The sequence below is a fragment of the Bombina bombina genome, chromosome 12, assembly GCF_027579735.1.
Source record: "Bombina bombina isolate aBomBom1 chromosome 12, aBomBom1.pri, whole genome shotgun sequence".
Classification (NCBI taxonomy): Eukaryota; Metazoa; Chordata; class Amphibia; order Anura; family Bombinatoridae; genus Bombina; species Bombina bombina.
In genome coordinates this window covers 12,013,189-12,029,594 of record NC_069510.1, presented here as the reverse complement: position 1 = coordinate 12,029,594, position 16,406 = coordinate 12,013,189, and the positions used below count along the sequence as shown (strand labels likewise).

Genomic DNA, 16,406 nt, shown 5'->3' with positions numbered 1-16,406 from the left:
GTGGACAGGAGGAGAAGGAGCAACTGTTAACCCCTTTACTGCCAGGGGTGCCTGAAATGTCTATTTTCAACTAACTCAGAGACCCTCCCTCATTATATAGAAATAGTGATTGCATTTTAATGTACAGCAGTCTGGGCCATTTATTTACTGTGGACTCTGGATATGATTACCTGCAGAATTCAGAGCTGATCTGTGATAAAGCACATCACACCTAGCGAGGTCATTATTATGTCTGCAAGGCTTAGATTAGGTGCAGTTACGTTCACAGTTTAGCCTACGGAAAATCACACTTATAGAGGAGAGGATGTAAAAGAGTTTGTGTGTGCCTCATGTTGCGGGGGGGCCTGTGTCCTTGTCTGTCTGGTTGAGAACAATTATCACATTACATAGGACTGTGTACTATTAAAGGGTGGGGAGATACAAGTGTTTTTGTGATAAAGACATTAACAGGGACCAAGTTAATTCATCCACTTGGGGAACTACGGACAGGCCAGCCTGGCTTCAAGTACAGATGAGTAAATCTGTCCATTAACTCACCTGCTCTTCATCAAGAGTGACCTTATTAGAGGACCCCTGAGCATACTGTGTTTTCCATCAGATTATCTGTTGTATCTGAGGCCTGGTCGTATACAGCTTCATATGTCTGCAGCAGATATTGTTAGTTGTGTTTACAAAATCCGGACTAACTGAGGATGCCTTGGTCAGCGTGAGCTGTGTGTGTGTATTCTGTGTACTCCGTTCCTGGTGCTGAGTAGCCTATTCATGCAGAGGATGGCACAGATGGAAGTCAGCTTGCTTATGTGCCCGCCTGTCAGCCGGATTAAAATGACTCATTTATTTACCGAAGAAGCTCACCGAGTATGGCAGCTAGCAGGGTGAGCAAGGCCTTTAGTGCTTCTCCACAAGAGAGAGGTGCAGCCGTGCCACCCTGCCAAAAGTCATTATTGCTGTTAGTAGAGAGTCACCAGCAGGGAAGTATCCCCCGTCGTCACAGTGACAGATTGGGCTGCGTAATCAAAGCCGGCAGAGTGGGGCGCAGGAGGCTGGGACTCTTGGCTGAAGGAGCCAGGAAATGGCAACATGAGTTAACGTGGCTGAGTAAGCAGCAAAACATTTTCTAAATGACCTTTTTTTTTCCTCCTCCTTTCCTCTTTACGCACAGCAAAGAGATGAACTATGGTTCGGCTGCGTGCCAGGGACAGACAGTGTGGCCGCCCTAAATACTGCCGCAGTTTGTGATCAAAGTTGAGAAAGTAAAAAAAATGAGTTGCCAGCCTTACTGCAGATTTGTAGTGGGGCCGGGCGCCACTTCAGGGGAGGTCATATTGACTTTATCTTTGCTTCATTGTAAGATGCATCTTCCTCACTACAGATGAGTGTCTCTTTCACCACACCAAGGGATCATCTTTACATTAGCTCTGCAGTAAATACTTTAATCTAGCATGAAGTTTTATAGCATCCCCAGTACACAGGTACACGTGCACATACATGCAGTACACACACAGTAATCACACACACAGTACATATATATGTACAGTACATACGCAGCGCACATACATTATACGCACACAGTAATCACACACACACAGTACATACGCAGCGCACATACATTATACACACACAGTACACATACCGCAGCACCAAGATCAGTATATACGTAGCTTAGTCATCCTTACACAAACACCCACAGACAGTTCAGTTCCTGTAATGCAGCTCTGTACCTACATAGATGCATGTGCACTGTTCATATGATCATCTCTCACGCCTACATACATACATACATACATACATACATGTCTACCCCTTATCTCTCACACCCGTACACACCTACATACATACATACGTCTGCCCCTTATGTCATACATACATACATGTCTGCCCCTTATCTCTCATGCCCGTACACACCTACATACATACATACATCTCTGCCCCTTATCTCTCATATACATACCTACATACATGTCTGCCCCTTATCTCTCACATACATACATACATACATGTCTGCCCCTTATCTCTCACATACATACATACATACATACATGTCTGCCCCTTATCTCTCACATACATACATACATACATACATACATGTCTACCCCTTATCTCTCACATACATACATACGTACATACATGTCTGCCCCTTATCTCTCACATACATAAATACATACATACATACATACATACATGTCTGCCCCTTATCTCTCACATACATACATATACATACATGTCTACCCCTTATCTCTCACATACATACATACGTACATACATGTCTGCCCCTTATCTCTCACATACATAAATACATACATGTTTGCCCCTTATCTCTCACATACATACATACATACATGTCTACCCCTTATCTCTCACATACATACATACATACATGTCTGCCCCTTATCTCTCATATACATACATACATGTCTGCCCCTTATCTCTCACATACATACATGTTTGCCCCTTATATCTCACATACATACATACATACATGTCTGCCCCTTATATCTCACATACATACATGTCTGCCCCTTATCTCTCACATACATACATACATACATGTCTGCCCCTTATCTCTCACATACATACATACATGTCTGCCCCTTATATCTCACATACATACATGTCTGCCCCTTATCTCTCACATACATACATACATACATACATGTCTGCCCCTTATCTCTCACATACATACATACATGTCTGCCCCTTATCTCTCACATACATACATGTCTGCCCCTTATCTCTCCATACATACATGCCTGCCCCTTATCTCTCACATACATACATACATACATACATGTCTTCCCCTTATCTCTCACATACATACATGTCTGCCCCTTATCTCTCACATACATACATGTCTGCCCCTTATCTCTCACATACATACATACATGTCTGCCCCTTATCTTACATACATACATACATACATGTTTGCCCCTTATCTCTCGCATACATGCATACATACATGTCTACCCCTTATCTCTCACATACATACATACATACATACATGTCTGCCCCTTATCTCTCACATACATACATGTCTGCCCCTTATCTCTCACATACATACATGTCTGCCCCTTATCTCTCACATACATACATACATGTCTGCCCCTTATTTCTCACATACATACATACATACATACATACATGTCTGCCCCTTATCTCTCACATACATACATACATGTCTGCCCCTTATCTCTCACATACATAAATACATACATGTTTGCCCCTTATCTCTCACATACATACATACATACATGTCTGCCCCTTATCTCTCATATACATACATACATGTCTGCCCCTTATCTCTCACATACATACATGTTTGCCCCTTATCTCTCACATACATACATACATACATACATGTCTGCCCCTTATATCTCACATACATACATGTCTGCCCCTTATCTCTCACATACATACATACATACATACATGTCTGCCCCTTATCTCTCACATACATACATACATGTCTGCCCCTTATCTCTCACATACATACATGTCTGCCCCTTATCTCTCCATACATACATGCCTGCCCCTTATCTCTCACATACATACATACATGTCTGCCCCTTATCTCTCACATACATACATGTCTGCCCCTTATCTCTCACATACATACATACATACATACATACATACATACATGTCTGCCCCTTATCTTACATACATACATACATACATGTTTGCCCCTTATCTCTCGCATACATGCATACATACATGTCTACCCCTTATCTCTCACATACATACATACATGTCTGCCCCTTATCTCTCACATACATACATGTCTGCCCCTTATCTCTCACATACATACATACATGTCTGCCCCTTATCTCACATACATACATACATGTTTGCCCCTTATCTCTCACATACATACATACATACATACATGTCTGCCCCTTATCTCACATACATACATGTTTGCCCCTTATCTCTCGCATACATACATACATGTATGCCCCTTATCTCTCACATACATACATACATGTCTGCCCCTTATTTCTCACATACATACATACATACATACATACATACATGTCTGCCCCTTATCTCTCACATACATGCATACATGTCTGCCCCTTATCTCTCACATACATACATACATGTCTGCCCCTTATCTCTCACATACATACATACATGTCTGCCCACTATCGCTCACATACATACATACATGTCTGCCCCTTATCTCTCACATACATACATACATGTCTGCCCCTTATCTCTCATACATACATACATACATGTCTGCCCCTTATCTCTCACATACATACATACATACATGTATGCCCCTTATCTCTCACATACATACATACATGTATGTCTGCCCCTTATCTCTCACATACATACATACATACATGTATGTCTGCCCCTTATCTCTCACTCACATACATACATACATACATACATGTCTGCCCCTTATGTCTCATACATACATACATGTCTGCCCCTTATCTCTCACATACATACATACATACATGTCTGCCCCTTATCTCTCACATACATACATACATACATGTCTGCCCCTTATCTCTCACATGCATGCATACATACATGTCTGCCCCTTATCTCTCACATACATAGATACATATATGTCTGCCCCTTATCTCTCACATACATAGATACATACATGTCTGCTCCTTATCTCTCACATACATACATACATGTCTGCCCCTTATCTCTCACATACATACATACATACATACATACATGTCTGCCCCTTATCTCTCACATACATACATGTTTGCCCCTTATCTCTCACATACATACATACATACATACATGTCTGCCCCTTATCTCTCACATACATACATGCATGCATGTCTACCCCTTATCTCTCACATACATACATACATACATGTCTGCCCCTTATCTCTCACATACATACATACATACATACATACATACATGTCTGCCCCTTATCTCATAGATACATACATGTCTGCCCCTTATCTCTCACATACATGTCTGCCCCTTATCTCTCACATACATACATACATACATACATGTCTGCTCCTTATCTCTCACATACATACATACATACATGTCTGCCCCTTATCTCTCACATACATACATACATACATGTCTGCCCCTTATCTCTCACATACATACATACATACATGTCTGCCCCTTATCTCTCACATACATACATACATACATGCCTGCCCCTTATCTCTCATATACATACATACATGTCTGCCCCTTATCTCTCACATACATACATACATGTCTGCCCCTTATCTCTCACATACATACATACATGTCTATCCCTTGTCTCTCACATACATACATGTCTACCCCTTATCTCTCACATACATACATGTCTGCCCCTTATCTCTCACATACATACATACATGTCTGCCCCTTATCTCTCACATACATACATACATGTCTGCCCCTTATCGCTCACATACATACATACATACATACATGTCTGCCCCTTATCTCTCACATACATACATACATACATACATACATACATACATGTCTGCCCCTTATCTCTCACATACATACATACATGTCTGCCCCTTATCTCTCACATACATACATACATGTCTGCCCCTTATCTCTCACATACATACATATATACATGTATACCCCTTATCTCTCACATACATACATACATACATGTCTACCCCTTATCTCTCACATGCATACATACATGTATGCCCCTTATCTCTCACATACATACATACATACATACATACATACATACATACATGTCTGCCCCTTATCTCTCACATACATACATACATACATACATGTCTGCCCCTTATCTCTCACATACATACATACATACATACATGTCTACCCCTTATCTCTCACATACATACATACATACATACATACATGTCTGCCCCTTATCTCTCACATACATACATACATGTCTGCCCCTTATCTCTCACATACATACATACATACATGTCTGCCCCTTATCTCTCACATACATACATACATACATACATGTCTGCCCCTTATCTCTCACATACATACATACACACATACATACATGTCTACCCCTTATCTCTCACATACATACATACATACATGTCTGCCCCTTATCTCTCACATACATACATACATACATGTCTATCCCTTATCTCTCACATACATACATGTCTACCCCTTATCTCTCACATACATACATGTCTGCCCCTTATCTCTCACATACATACATACATACATACATACATACATACATACATGTCTGCCCCTTATCTCTCACATACATACATACATACATACATACATGTCTGCCCCTTATCTCTCACATACATACATACATACATACATACATGTCTGCCCCTTATCTCTCACATACATACATACATACATACATACATGTCTACCCCTTATCTCTCACATACACACATACATACATGTCTGCCCCTTATCTCTCACATACATACATACATGTGTGCCCCTTATCTCTCACATACATACATACATGTCTGCCCCTTATCTCTCACATACATACATACATGTCTGCCCCTTATCTCTCACATACATGCATACATACGTATCTGCCCCTTATCTCTCACACATCTACATACATATATAGATGTCTGCCCCTTATCTCTCACATACATGCATACATGTCTTCCCCTTATCTCTCACATACATACATACATGTCTGCCCCTTATCTCTCACATACATACATACATGTCTACCCCTTATCTCTCACATACATACATACATGTCTGCCCCTTATCTCTCACATACATACATACATGTCTGCCCCTTATCTCACACCTGTACACACCTACATACATACCTACATACGTCTCTGTCTCTTACATACATACATATGTGCGTATCTGCCCCTTATCTCTCACATACATACATACATACATACATACATGTCTGCCCCTTATCTCTCACATACATACATGTCTGCCCCTTATCTCTCACATACATACATACATACATACATACATGTCTGCCCCTTATCTCTCACATACATACATGTCTGCCCCTTATCTCTCACATACATACATACATACATGTCTGCCCCTTATCTCTCACATACATACATACATACATACATGTCTGCTCCTTATTTCTCACATACATACATACATATCTACCCCTTATCTCTCACATACATACATGTCTGCCCCTTATCTCTCACATACATACATACATACATACATGTCTACCCCTTATCTCTCACATACATACATACATACATACATACATGTCTGCCCTTTATCTCTCACATACATACATACATGTCTGCCCTTTATCTCTCACATACATACATACATGTCTGCCCCTTATCTCTCACATACATACATACATGTCTACCCCTTATCTCTCACATACATACATACATGTCTGCCCCTTATCTCTCACATACATACATACATGTCTACCCCTTATCTCTCACATACATACATACATACATACATACATACATACATGTCTACCCCTTATCTCTCACATACATACATACATACATACATGTCTGCCCCTTATCTCTCACATACATACATACATACATACATGTCTGTCCCTTATCTCTCACATACATACATACATGTCTGCCCCTTATCTCTCACATACATACATACATACATACATACATACATACATGTCTACCCCTTATCTCTCACATACATACATACATACATGTCTGCCCCTTATCTCTCACATACATACATACATGTCTACCCCTTATCTCTCACATACATACATACATACATACATGCATGCATGTCTGCCCCTTATCTCTCACATACATACATGTCTGCCCCTTATCTCTCACATACATACATACATACATGTCTGCCCCTTATCTCTCACATACATACATACATACATACATACATGTCTGCCCCTTATCTCTCACATACATACGTACATACATACATGTCTGCCCCTTATCTCTCACATACATACATACATACATACATGTCTACCCCTTATCTCTCACATACATACATACATACATGTCTGCCCCTTATCTCTCACATACATACATACATATCTGCCCCTTATCTCTCACATACATACATACATACATGTCTGCCCCTTATCTCTCACATACATACATACATACATGTCTGCCCCTTATCTCTCACATACACACATACATACATGTCTGCCCCTTATCTCTCACATACATACGTACATACGTATCTGCCCCTTATCTCTCACACATCTACATACATACATACATGTCTGCCCCTTATCTTACACCTGTACACACCTACATACATACCTACATACGTCTCTGCCCCTTATCTCTTACATACATACATACATACATACATACGTGTGTATCTGCCCCTTATCTCTTACATACATACATACATACGTATGTATCTGCCCCTTATCTCTCACATACATACATACATACATGTCTGCCCCTTATCTCTCACATACATACATACATGTCTGCCCCTTATCTCTCACATACATACATACATGTCTGCCCCTTATCTCTTACATACATACATACATGTCTGCCCCTTATCTCTCACATACATACATACATACATACATGTCTGCCCCTTATCTCTCACATACATGCATAAATACATACATACATACATGTCTACCCCTTATCTCTCACATACATACATACATACATGTCTGCCCCTTATCTCTCACATACATACATGTCTGCCCCTTATCTCTCACATACATACATACATACATGTCTACCCCTTATCTCTCATATACATACATACATGTCTGCCCCTTATCTCTCACATACATACATACATGTCTGCCCCTTATCTCTCACATACATACGTATCTGCCCCTTATCTCTCACACATCTACATACATACATACATACATGTCTGCCCCTTATCTCACACCTGTACATACATACCTACATACGTCTCTGCCCCTTATCTCTTACATACATACATACGTGCGTATCTGCCCCTTATCTCTCACTCACATACATACATACATACATACATACGTATTTGCCCCTTATCTCTCACATACATACATACATACGTACGTATCTGCCCCTTATCTCTCACACCCATACATACATACGTGCGTATCTGCCCTTTATCTCTCACATACATACGTACGTATCTGCCCCTTATCTCTCACATACATACATACGTGCGTATCTGCCCTTTATGTCTGCCCCTTATCTCTCACACCCGTACACACCTGCATACATACATACGTCTCTGCCCCTTATCTCTCACACCTGTACACACCTACATACATACACACATACATGTCTGCCCCTTATCTCTCATGCATGTAAACACCTACATACATACATACGTACATGTACACCCATTATGTTGTATAAATGCAGGATACCAATGATTGACGGATCAGGATAGTTCTCAAGAGCTGTAACATCACTGAGTCTTTGTGGGTTACTGTCTGTGCCGCTTTACTAGGGAACAAGTATGTACACAGGCTGTGGTATTGGTGCTGCCAATGGGACAAGTGTTAGCTTGTCTGAGGCCTAATGATCAAAAGCTCACCAGCATGGACAGAAATCTCACTAAATCTTTCAGGGCTTTTTTTTAGCATTTTTTTGTAATGTAACTCTGCATAGCGAGATCAACAGCTCTCAAGCTAAAACTGTCTTAAGGGACCTTGCAGTGCTGACAAGATGGCTTAGGTAGTCTCAGCAGAGTTTTTGTTTTTCTCTTAGGATTTGTAACAAGACATCTGAAGTTATCTAATTACAAGTAAAATAGCTCAACTCAATTCATCAAGCTTGTAGGCATCTAATTGTCACTAATTTCTCTCCCCTGCAGGATGTTGCAGCTCGAGGTCTAGATCTTCCTCAGGTGACATGGATAGTTCAGGTGAGCCGCCTTCCTGAGAGATTTATGTTTTTCATATGTATGACGGTGTGAGCCCCCAAAAACGTTAACATAATAAAGAAACTATAGGGCAGAGCTTTCCAAACTTTTCATGTTGGTGACACACTTTGTAGACCTACATCATTTCGCAACACAGTAATTCAGTTGTACTAGCAAAAAGGAGGTTAAACTAACTTGTTTTAAGAGCTATGGACAGATACATATATTATATAATAACAAAATGTATTTACAAGTAACAGTATGTATGTGCAAGAATTAAAAAAAAAGTTTAATAACACCAATAACTACTTACTATTTGAATGGGATGTATGAGGTTGATGGGATGAACACAGTTTCGGAATATTTGGTGTAATATTAGATAAAGACACTCGCATTTCATCATCAAGCATTTTTAAGCTTCCACTTCCTATCCATATATCAAGAGCAGGAGCAGCAATGCACTACTGGGAGTAGCTCTGTGAGTCCGACTGACTACTGCCCGCGCTGCAAACAGACTGCTGTCCCACTCACTGGCTACACATGCAGTCACAAGCCAATTAAGGAGACTACACGTGCAGTCAGGAGCCAATGTGCCGCCAAATCCGCCAATGGTAATAGTTTCAGTTCCCACTGAGCTGTGCCAATTGGTTAAGATGATCTGTGACCCACTAGGTATCAATCACGTGTCAACCATGTGATATGCGAAATAGGCAGGTGGAAAGTCAGAAACCAAAAAACAATTTAAAAAAAAATATTTAAATTTAAAAAATTTGTGCTGAAGCAGGGACACACCTACACACTGCTGCCAACACACTAGTGTGTCCCGACACACAGTTTGGAAAGCACTGCTATAGGGGAACTTCAGCCTCACGCCGAGTGCTCTCTGTGGATTTTTCTATATACTGTTTGGGAAGCACCCCGGACAATCTCTGCATTTGGCTCTTTTATAGTCCGTTTTTTTCTTGTAAAGGTGCAACACACTAAGATCTGTGCAAATCCAGACATATAGGGGTGGGAAAATATCACTCTAGCTTACAAGTCAGGGGTCAAAAGCTACTAACCCAGAGAAAAGATGTTAATAGTTCACTCAATGTCAAAGATAGGAAAAATGTCATTTGGTTTACTCGTCCACTGCAAGTTCTTCTGGGACTAGTGGATATTTATGTGTTTGTACCAGGAATCCTTTACAAAGTACTTAGACTGCTGTCAGTGAGGTGAAGTGTTAGCCTGTTGTCTTAGTATTGTGAGTGTGTATGTGTTTATATGACTGTGTATGTTTGTGTGTGTATGTGTTTATATGACTGTGTATGTTTGTGTGTGTATGTGTTTATATGACTGTGTATGTTTGTGTGTATGTATGTGTTTATATGACTGTGTGTGTGTGTGTGTGTATGTATGTGTTTATATGACTGTGTATGTTTGTGTGTGTATGTATGTGTTTATATGACTGTATGTGTTTATATGACTGTATGTGTATGTATGTGTTTATATGACTGTGTGTATGTATGTGTTTATATGACTGTGTATGTTTGTGTGTATGTATGTGTTTATATGACTGTTTATGTTTGTGTGTGTGTGTGTATGTATTTGTTTATATGACTGTATGTTTGTGTATGTATGTGTTTATATGACTGTGTATGTTTGTGTGTATGTTTGTGTTTATATGACTGTATGTTTGTGTGTATGTATGTGTTTATATGACTGTTTATGTTTGTGTGTGTGTGTGTGTGTGTGTATTTGTGTTTATATGACTGTTTATGTTTGTGTGTGTGTATTTGTGTTTATATGACTGTATGTTTGTGTGTGTATGTATGTGTTTATATGACTGTGTATGTTTGTGTGTATGTATGTGTTTATATGACTGTGTATGTTTGTGTGTGTATGTATGTGTTTATATGACTGTGTGTGTGTGTGTATGTATGTGTTTATATGACTGTGTATGTTTGTGTGTGTATGTAATGTGTTTATATGACTGTGTATGTTTGTGTGTATGTATGTGTTTATATGACTGTGTATGTTTGTGTGTGTGTATGTATGTGTTTATATGACTGTGTATGTTTGTGTGTGTTTATATGACTGTTTGTGTGTGTGTGTGTATGTATGTGTTTATATGACTGTGTATGTTTGTGTGTGTATGTATGTGTTTATATGACTGTGTGTGTGTGTATGTATGTGTTTATATGACTGTGTATGTGTGTATGTATGTATTTATATGACTGTGTATGTTTGCATGTGTATGTATGTGTTTATATGACTGTGTATGTTTGTGTGTGTATGTATGTGTTTATATGACTGTGTATGTTTGTGTATGTATGTGTTTATATGACTGTGTATGTATGTGTGTGCGTGTGTGTGTTTATATGACTGTGTATGTGTGTGTTTATATGACTGTGTATGTTTGTGTGTATGTATGTATGTATGTGTTTATATGACTGTATGTTTGTGTGTATGTATGTATGTGTTTATATGACTGTGTATGTTTGTGTGTGTATGTAATGTGTTTATATGACTGTGTATGTTTGTGTGTATGTATGTGTTTATATGACTGTGTATGTTTGTGTGTGTGTATGTATGTGTTTATATGACTGTGTATGTTTGTGTGTGTGTATGTATGTGTTTATATGACTGTGTATGTTTGTGTGTGTGTCGTATGTATGTGTTTATATGACTGTATGTTTGTGTGTATGTGTTTATACGACTGTGTATGTTTGTGTATGTGTTTATATGACTGTTTATGTTTCTGTGTGTGTATATGTATGTGTTTATATGACTGTGTATGTTTGTGTGTGTATGTATGTGTTTATATGACTGTGTGTGTGTGTGTGTATGTATGTGTTTATATGACTGTGTATGTTTGTGTGTATGTATTTATATGACTGTATGTTTGCATGTGTATGTATGTGTTTATATGACTATGTATGTTTGTGTGTATGTATGTGTTTATATGACTGTGTGTGTGTGTGTGTATGTATGTGTTTATATGACTGTGTATGTTTGCATGTGTATGTATGTGTTTATATGACTGTGTATGTTTGTGTGTGTATGTATGTGTTTATATGACTGTGTATGTTTGTGTGTGTATGTGTTTATATGACTGTGTATGTATGTGTGTGTGTGTGTGTTTATATGACTGTGTGTGTGTTTATATGACTGTGTATGTTTGTGTGTATGTATGTATGTGTTTATATGACTGTGTGTGTGTGTGTGTGTTTATATGACTGTGTGTGTGTTTATATGACTGTGTATGTTTGTGTGTGTGTGTATGTATGTGTTTATATGACTGTGTATGTTTGTGTGTGTATGTAATGTGTTTATATGACTGTGTATGTTTGTGTGTGTGTATGTATGTGTTTATATGACTGTTTATGTTTCTGTGTGTGTATATGTATGTGTTTATATGACTGTGTATGTTTGTGTGTATGTATTTATATGACTGTGTATGTTTGCATGTGTATGTATGTGTTTATATGACTGTGTATGTTTGTGTGTGTATGTATGTGTTTATATGACTGTGTATGTTTGTGTTTATATGACTGTGTATGTTTGTGTATGTATGTGTTTATATGACTGTGTATGTGTGTGTGCGTGTGTGTATGTGTTTATATGACTGTGTATGTTTGTGTGTATGTATGTGTTTATGACTGTATGTTTGTGTGTGTGTGTATGTATGTGTTTATATGACTGTGTGTGTATGTATGTGTTTATATGACTGTGTATGTTTGTGTGTGTATGTATGTGTTTATATGACTGTTTGCATGTGTATGTATGTGTTTATATGACTGTGTATGTATGTGTTTATATGACTGTGTGTGTTTATATGACTGTGTGTGTTTATATGACTGTGTGTATGTGTTTATATGACTGTGTATGTTTGTGTGTGTGTGTATGTATTTATATGACTGTGTATGTTTGCGTGTGTATGTATGTGTTTATATGACTGTGTATGTTTGCGTGTGTATGTATGTGTTTATATGAGTGTGTATGTATGTGTTTATATGACTGTGTATGTTTGTGTATGTATGTGTTTATATGACTGTGTATGTTTGTGTGTGTATGTATGTGTTTATATGACTGTGTATGTTTGTGTTTGTATGTGTTTATATGACTGTGTATGTTTGTGTGTGTATGTATGTGTTTATATGACTGTGTATGTTTGTGTGTGTATGTATGTGTTTATATGACTGTGTATGTTTGTGTTTGTATGTGTTTTTATGACTGTGTATGTTTGTGTGTGTGTTTATATGACTGTGTATGTTTGTGTGTGTGTGTTTGTGTGTATGTATGTGTTTATATGACTGTGTATGTTTGTGTGTGTGTTTATATGACTGTGTATGTTTGTGTGTGTGTGTTTGTGTGTATGTATGTGTTTATATGACTGTGTATGTTTGTGTGTGTGTTTATATGACTGTGTATGTTTGTGTGTGTGTGCGTATGTATATGTTTATATGACTGTGTGTGTGTATGTATGTGTTTATATGACTGTGTATGTTTGTGTGTGTGTCAATGTTGGTATGTTCATTGTTGTATGTATATTTGTGTCATACTGTGTGCTTTAGTTTTATATTAGTCTGTCTGTGTGTGTTAGTGTTGGTATGTTCATTTGTTTTTGTTAGTTGTGTATTACTATTGGGTTTCTGTGTGTGTAAATCAGGGAGCTAATAACCAGCTAAGAGTGTGTCCATATGTGCAATAGGAACTGTGGGAGCCGCATTCCCTGGCACCCAGGATTGTCAAGCTCAGATATAGATTACTTCAGGAGTCCCTTGTGTGATCTTTTGTGCCTGACTTTGTCTTAATAAAAGGACTTAGTTGATCTCATTCAAGTGGCAGCCTCACAGATTTCTTTCATGTTTCTTGTATAGATTACTATAGCCAACTGCTAGCAAGTCGTGCCCATACTGATCATCGCAAGCATCCATTCTCTGTACGCTGATGCACTGCCTTAATTCTCATAGGACCCCCCTATTATGTCTAATGTGTATCCGTACACAGACACCCTGCTAATGAGTATCCCTACACAGACACCCTGCTAATGTGTATCCGTACACAGACACCCTGCTAATGGGTATCCGTACACAGACACCCTGCTAATGGGTATCCGTACACAGACACCCTGCTAATGGGTATCCGTACACAGACACCCTGCTAATGGGTATCCGTACACAGACACCCTGCTAATGAGTATCCCTACACAGACACCCTGCTAATGTGTATCCGTACACAGACACCCTGCTAATGGGTATCCGTACACAGACACCCTGCTAATGGGTATCCGTACACAGACACCCTGCTAATGGGTATCCGTACACAGACACCCTGCTAATGGGTATCCGTACACAGACACCCTGCTAATGGGTATCCGTACACAGACACCCTGCTAATGGGTATCCGTACACAGACACCCTGCTAATGGGTATCCGTACACAGACACCCTGCTAATGGGTATCCGTACACAGACACCCTGCTAATGGGTATCCGTACACAGACACCCTGCTAATGGGTATCCGTACACAGACACCCTGCTAATGGGTATCCGTACACAGACACCCTGCTAATGGGTATCCGTACACAGACACCCTGCTAATGGGTATCCGTACACAGACACCCTGCTAATGGGTATCCGTACACAGACACCCTGCTAATGGGTATCCGTACACAGACACCCTGCTAATGGGTATCCGTACACAGACACCCTGCTAATGGGTATCCGTACACAGACACCCTGCTAATGGGTATCCGTACACAGACACCCTGCTAATGGGTATCCGTACACAGACACCCTGCTAATGGGTATCCGTACACAGACACCCTGCTAATGGGTATCCGTACACAGACACCCTGCTAATGGGTATCCGTACACAGACACCCTGCTAATGGGTATCCGTACACAGACACCCTGCTAATGGGTATCCGTACACAGACACCCTGCTAATGGGTATCCGTACACAGACACCCTGCTAATGGGTATCCGTACACAGACACCCTGCTAATGGGTATCCGTACACAGACCACATAGGCCCAGATTTATCAAGGGGTCAGAACGCCCAAAGCCGAGATTTAAGAAGCAGCAGTCATCATGCTGTGCATGAGTAGGGTGCGGCGTTGCACAACAGCCGTAGTGTGCTAGACGTGAAGCCTGGTGTACAGGGGTGAAGATGTCCAGTCTTGTCCGCCTTACTTTGTTAAATCTGGCCCATAATGTAGTTTTGTTTTTTTTTTAAAGTACATTTTGATGGGGATTTAAATTAAAGGAAACCTATTCCTCAGTCTTACCAAGAGGGTTGCTGTCTTGAACATAGCTTTGCGCTGCTGTGTATAAATTGATCTTGGCAGGATGCACAGCTGGGTTTGTGAGTAGCGCTGTTGTGTATACACGCAACAGGCCTCTTACTATATTTTCTCATCAATCATAGGTCAGACTCCAATCCTGGGTGATACGTAGTGTGCCCGGTGTGGCATGTGTGCCTGGGATGTTGCTGAGAATAGATGCAGGCAGGCTAACAATGCGACATTGTGCGGTGTAGGAGAGAGAGGGACAGACAGGTTCCTGGAAGATGGGGCCTATTATCTCCAAATCTAGCAGATGTTTTGTCTTCACATGTCAGATAGCAGCAATT

General features: G+C 39.7%; 1 protein-coding gene across 1 annotated transcript in view; it reads left to right on the top strand.

The window, feature by feature from the left end:
- DDX31 (DEAD-box helicase 31) overlaps window positions 1-16,406 on the top strand; it is a 123,462-nt gene that overhangs the window by 60,293 nt on the left and 46,763 nt on the right. The window contains exon 15 of the mRNA XM_053695948.1: window positions 9,742-9,792. Within this exon, the coding sequence (XP_053551923.1) occupies window positions 9,742-9,792 (51 nt within the window). The remainder of the gene's footprint in view (window positions 1-9,741; window positions 9,793-16,406) is intronic.